The 6,000-nt window shown below is 58.0% G+C and overlaps 1 protein-coding gene across 2 annotated transcripts in view; it reads left to right on the top strand.

Moving 5' to 3' along the window:
* The first annotated feature begins 273 nt into the window (after window positions 1-273).
* Window positions 274-6,000, top strand: part of MTCL2 (microtubule crosslinking factor 2) — a 63,182-nt gene continuing 57,455 nt past the window's right edge. For both annotated transcript variants that reach the window (XR_835703.3, XM_010960764.3), the window contains exon 1: window positions 274-1,290. Coding sequence is in view for 1 of the 2 variants with exons in the window: in XM_010960764.3 (XP_010959066.2) it covers window positions 616-1,290 (675 nt within the window). In the remaining variant the exon portion in view is untranslated. The remainder of the gene's footprint in view (window positions 1,291-6,000) is intronic.

Below are 6,000 nucleotides of genomic sequence, written 5' to 3'. Positions count from 1 at the left end.
TCCGGGTGCGTTCCCCAGGCCGGCAGGGGAGGAGGCGGCGGCGGAGCGGAGAAGGAGGGATCTCGGGCCGCGGCAGCCCGGGCCTGCCTGACCCTCGAGGGGGTCGCTGTTGCCTCGCAGATCCCTCCCTCGCTCGCTGCCTGTGTCCCTCCCTGTCGCTCCCGCCGCGTCCGCCTTTTGTTCGCGGAGCCGCGCGCCCCCGAGCCGAGGCGGCGGGGCGGGGAGCTGGCGGGGCTGCGCGGGGGGCGGGCCGCGCCGGGCGGAGCCGGGGCCCGGGCCGCAGCCGGACTCGGATCCCGGGGGAGCGATCGGCGCGCAGGCAGCCGGGGCCCGGGCGCGCTCCGGGGGCGCGGCGAGGCCGGGGGGGCGGGCACCGGGCGGAGCCGGAGCCGGAGCCGGGGCGCCTGGAGGCGGTCGGGCCGTTCTCTCCGAGCCCAGAGCAGCGGAGAGACCGTGCGGCGGGGCTCGGGACCCGAGCGCAGCTCGGGGGCTGAGGTGGGCCGTGAGGATCCGCGGCCGGAGCGGCCAGAGCGGCGCCGGGAGACTCCCCCGGCGCGCGGAGTTCGGGCAGGCCCGGGCCATGCGCGCGGCTCGTTGAGGCCGAGGGAGGTCGCGATGGAGGTGCCGGTGGGGGAGGCCCCGGCTCGGGGCTGCGGCCCCCCGCCTGCGCCCGCCCCAGAGAGGAAGAAGAGCCACCGCGCGCCGTCACCGGCCCGGCCCAAGGACGTGGCCGGCTGGTCGCTGGCCAAGGGCCGCCGCGGCCCAGGCCCGGGAGCCGCAGCCGCCTGCAGCGCTGCGTCCTCGGCACGGCCCGACAAGAAGGGGCGTGCGGTGGCGCCCGGGGCGCGGGGCGCAGGGACGCGGGTGGCCGGGGTCCGCACCGGAGTCCGAGCCAAGGGCCGTCCGCGTCCAGGGACCGGGCCGCGACCGCCACCACCGCCGCCCAGTCTCACCGACAGCAGCTCGGAGGTGTCGGACTGCGCGTCGGAGGAGGCGCGCCTGCTGGGCCTGGAGCTGGCGCTGAGCAGCGACGCCGAGTCGGCGGCGGGGGGCCCGGCGGGGGCCCGCACCGGGCAGCCTCCCCAGCCTGCGCCGTCCGCACAGCAGCCTCCGCGGCCGCCCGTCTCCCCCGAGGAGCCGTCAGTGGCTGCGTCGTCGGTGGGCAGCAGCCGCCTGCCACTCAGTGCCTCGCTTGCCTTCTCCGACCTCACCGAGGAGATGCTGGACTGCGGGCCAGGCGGCTTCGTGCGAGAGCTGGAGGAGCTACGCTCGGAGAACGACTATCTCAAGGTGGGGGTGCCGATAGAGGAAAGGGAGGCCGCGGGGAGGCGCCGGGTGTCACAGCCTCATCGGCCTGAGACACCCAGCCGGCCCACTGTCCCACTCCATGAGCTGGGAAAGGGGCCCAAACCCTCAGGGGCATCCTGAGGTCCGTCTAGGGCTCCCTTACATCCCGGTCCCATTGTATCTGGGAAACCCTTTCCTGAGGGAGGGACCTGGAAGAGGAGACTGCCCAAAGGACCCTGATTTGAGAAGGGGGCTTGAGAAAAGTACTTTGAAAGATACCTCCGTGGGTACTTGGGATGGGGGTGGGTACTTAATGAGGGGCTGGACCTCTGATTCAGCTGCTCAGAGCCCCCACCTCCAGGCCAGACATCAGGCCTTTGGTTGACTCCTTTCTGGGACAGGCACTCATGTGCACTGCTGCCAGGAAGACCTGTGGCCATCCCCTGCCAAAGAGAGGCCAGAACACCATCCTGCGTCTTTACCCAGGGCTTTCCTGGCCCAGGCCTGTCCCAGCCTGCCTTTCAGGGCGGGTCCCGTTTGAAAGCATGACATCTGGGAACATCCCCTTGGCTGGAGTCCGACTTCCGCCCAGTCTAACGGTCCCACAGCCTGAGAGGATGATGTCGTGGGAGAACCGGTTCAGAGGCAGCTTCCTAAATCCCAGGATATTGTCTTCTGCCTTTTTTGGGACAGGCCCTGTGCACACAGCAGCCCCATCGGTGCCTGAGGGCCTGTGCCCACCTCCTTTCCATGTTCCCAGTGAGAGGAGGGAAGGACTGACATCTGAAAGGGGTACTCCCTCTGGTCGTGTGGGACCTGAGAGCAGGCTTTGCCTTCACACTTTCAGTGGATATGAGCACCTGCTGGGTGCAGACCAGGCTCTGTCTGCCCACTGCCTGGCACCCAGGCAGCTTCAGGGACAGCCCAGCCATTGTGTGTTGACATTGGCCTGGGAGACTGGAAGCTTCATGGGTTCTACTGCCTGGGCATGGTTTTGGAAGAGGCCAAAATGTTACCTACTCTTATTAGTTGATGTCCTGGCATGACATCCAGAGCAGCCCTGGCCAAGAGCCGCTGAGTTAACGGCAACTCTGCTGACTTACATCTGCCCAGCAACACTTAGCTTTGTGCTGTAGCTCTTCTGGCCAATAGGGTTTCTCTCTCAGTAGAGTTTTTGGGGTCTTGCTTAACTGTGTCTTTCCCTCCCCATTTCCTTCAGGATCTGCTCTCCGATGTGTGTTTAGTATCTGCTTGTAGAATAGAAAGACAAGGTCTGTCTGAATCAGGATAATCTACCCTTTTAGCCTCTAACCTTTCTTCAGGACAGGCCTCAGTTTCCTCTTCTATTAAATGGGAGGCCCCTCAAGAGCCCATTCAGTGCTGACAATCTGGGATTTGATCAGCTCCTGTAGTCTTCAGAAGCTAGTGGTGAGGAGAAGACAAGTGGAGGGTGGGTAGGAGGAGGGAGACAAGCCAGAAGGAGGCCTGGCCCTGCCCTCTCGGTCTCTGAGCTGCTTCCGTACTCGCTGCCTGAGCTGCTATAAACTCAAACACTGAGCTCCTCACTCCCGTCTCTTGGCCCCACTGCTTACTCTGGCAAAGGAAGGGGGGTGCCACTGAGCTTTGCTTCAAGGTCTTCTCATGGACCCACCCCCATGGGCTCCTGTTCATCCCAAGAAGTCACCAGGCAGAGCTCTGGAGGCCGCCTGAGCCACTCATGACGGATAAGATGGAAAGTAGTCCCAGAAGGCTGGGGATTGAGCCCAAGGTCTCACAGGGACTGGGACCTGGCTGGGGACCTCTCACTGCCTGGGACAGGGCTCAGCCTCAGTTTCCTCATTCATTCAGTGTTTCCAGCTTCATGAACAGGCCTCAGGCTACTGTTAGATCTAGGGTCTGTGCCTTCCTGGCTGTGTGATCTTGGGCAAGTTACTTAATGTCTCTGGACCTCAGTTTCCTTGTTGTAAAAAGGTGCATCACACATCTTCCAACCTTAAGGGTTAAATGAGATGATATGTGCAGATACCACTAATGTGCCTGGCACGCTGTGAGCCTCAGTGAGGGCAGCTGTGATCACTCCTGTTCTCAAGTAGTACGTGACGCGTTTCCACCACACTTATCATGTCCCTTGTGGACTCTGTGGGGGCTTCAGAATAGATCCTCCTCCCCACCCAAAGTAGTCCTGACCCCTCATTCATTCATTCACCAACTATTTATTTAATGCCTACTGTGTACCAGGCACTAGTGCAGGTCTGAGGATACAGCCATGGACAAGGATGGCATGTCTGTTTTCATGGAAATGTTGGTCTAGTGGGGGAGACTGGGATTAAACAATAGTCCTACAATACATCCAGTACAGATTGTGATGAGGGTGGGGAGGGACACAGTATGCCGAGAGCATGTGAAGGTGGAGCTGGGGGTGCTCAGGGAGTCCAGGGGTGGCAGGATGAGGTGAAATCAGCTGAATGAGGAGCTGGAGTAGGAACATTCCAGGCTAAGGGAAGTAGGAAGAAGCTTGTGGATTTTGAAGAACAGCATGGAGGCTGGAGAGAGGAAAGAGATTGGATGGGAGAGCAGGACCAGATTGTGCTGTTACCACTGTATACACGTGGGTCAGTCCCTAAACTTCTCTAGAGCTTTGTTGAACCCAGCTGCCAACCTCACAGAGGCAAGGTGAGAATTTGGAGACAGTGGATGGGGGCCATAAATGTAGAGGCTGTTACAGGAGGTGTGGTTTTGTTCCTTCTACAGATGGATAAACTGGCCAGGGCAGGGAAGGGACTTGCTCCAGGTCCCAGAGCCAGTTCTCCAGGCAGCCGGGTGTGGAGTAAGAGTACATTGTACTCTTGACGTGTTTCCTGTCTCTCTGGGCCACTTTGCTTCCAAGGTGCAGGAACTGAGTTACCAAGAGAAGGACTGCAAATCCCCAGTGTATCCCTGACAGGCCTCGTGCTGCCTGGACTGAGTCCCAGGGAGTCTGGTGGGGCCCTGCTCAAGCTCATCTCCCAGCTGGTGCGGGGCACTGGGAACCGTCAACTGGGGAAGGCCTTGTGGGTAACGGCAGATCTCCTGTGGCATGAGGCTTGCACTGGGGGCCCAAGCAGGGAAAGTGTAAACGGGGCAGCTGTCTCCCAATGAGATGATAGAAGGAGCTGCTACAGAGAAGGGGGTGAGCTGGCTGTCACTTGAGTTATTCACAGTTAACGCTGGATGACTTTGCATGGTGGGTAAAGACATGGGGTTGAAAGCAGCTTGTAAACTGTACAGAATGATGCTAATTGTGATTACTTGAGGAGGATTTAGGGGGGCCTTTATGTGGTGGTTATAGTTAAGTTGCCTTTCCTCAGGGTCCTTTCCAGCCAAGGAAGTCTGAAGGTTACTAACTTGTAAGGTTCAGGATTCTAAGATGCAGCATTGGCTGCAGAGCAGACACATTGACAGTTTGATCTTGAAAACCCTGGTGGTCTGAGGCCTTCCAGCTCCCCATCTTCACTAACTGTTGCCCATGTACCATGTGAGGACATGCTGAGAACCCACTGGGTATGGATGGAGCAATCTGAGAGTTGGAGCCCAAAGACTGGCTTTGAGACCTGACTCTGCCATTTACTCTGTGGCCATGAGTAAGTCACTTGGCCTCTCTGAGCTACATTTTTTTTTTCATCTATGTAATGAAGATCATGGAATCTGCCTGGGCAACTTCATAGGATTGTTTTCAGGAATCAGGGAAGTGCGAGTAGACGAGAAAACATTTTGCAAGCAGTGAAATCGTGCATCTTTTAGGGAATGTTATTACTGTTAGCCAACAAGCAGACAGGATGTCCATGTCTTCATTCTTGAGGGAGCTGCAAGAAGCCAGGAGGGTGGATCCCCTTAGCTTTAGGATGTTAATAAATCAGGAGCTGCTCCTGGGAGGACAGGAAGGTGTGATCACATGCCATATTGTGTGGGTTCCATGAAGCAAGGCTGCCCCATGTCATTGGAGGTTCTACATGTGAATGTTTGAAGTGTATCCAATCTAGATGTCAGCCCAGAAGGGCCCAGAGGAAGCATCTAGTTCAGCCCTAGTCATCCCCTTGTACAGTTGGGTAAATGGAGGCTCCAGATCACATAGCCAGGATTCCAAACCTGGGTAGTATAATCCTGGGTCCTCTTCTTTCCACAGTCTGACTGCAGTGTGAGCTTGTGGTCGCTGACAGTGTGTCTAGTCTGGGACATAGGTTGGTGAGAGGAATCCTGTTATGTGCAAGACTCTGGGCTAATTAAGCCTTTTACTCCTCGCAGCAATCCTGTGTGGAGGATTCTGACATCCGACCCACTCAACAGAGAGGAAACTGAGAGGTTATGTCGTGTACCTGAGATTGCACAGCTAACGTACTTGGGAACCTCAATAGACAACCCCAGGAAGCTCCCTTCCCTCGTCACTGTTGCACCCTCAGGAGGCAACCTGTGCCTCCAAGCTTCACAGAGCAGGATTCTCACTGGTTTTGTCAGTTACAGGCTGTGTGACGCTGGGTAAGATACTCAGCCTTTCTGAGACTTTTTCTTCTCCCCAGGATCATGGGGACCCTTTTCCACGCGATGATGTCCATCAAGTACACATGTTAGTGCCTGTCCAAGTGGTCACCATTCCCTTACCTCCTTCTCCAGGCATTCATTCATTCATTCAGCACATATTTTCCAGGTGCCTCCTGGGTACCAGGCCCTGTGCCAGAT

Source organism: Camelus bactrianus, chromosome 19 (genome assembly GCF_048773025.1).
Source record: "Camelus bactrianus isolate YW-2024 breed Bactrian camel chromosome 19, ASM4877302v1, whole genome shotgun sequence".
Taxonomy (NCBI): Eukaryota; Metazoa; Chordata; class Mammalia; order Artiodactyla; family Camelidae; genus Camelus; species Camelus bactrianus.
This window is presented reverse-complemented; position numbering and strand designations above follow the sequence as displayed.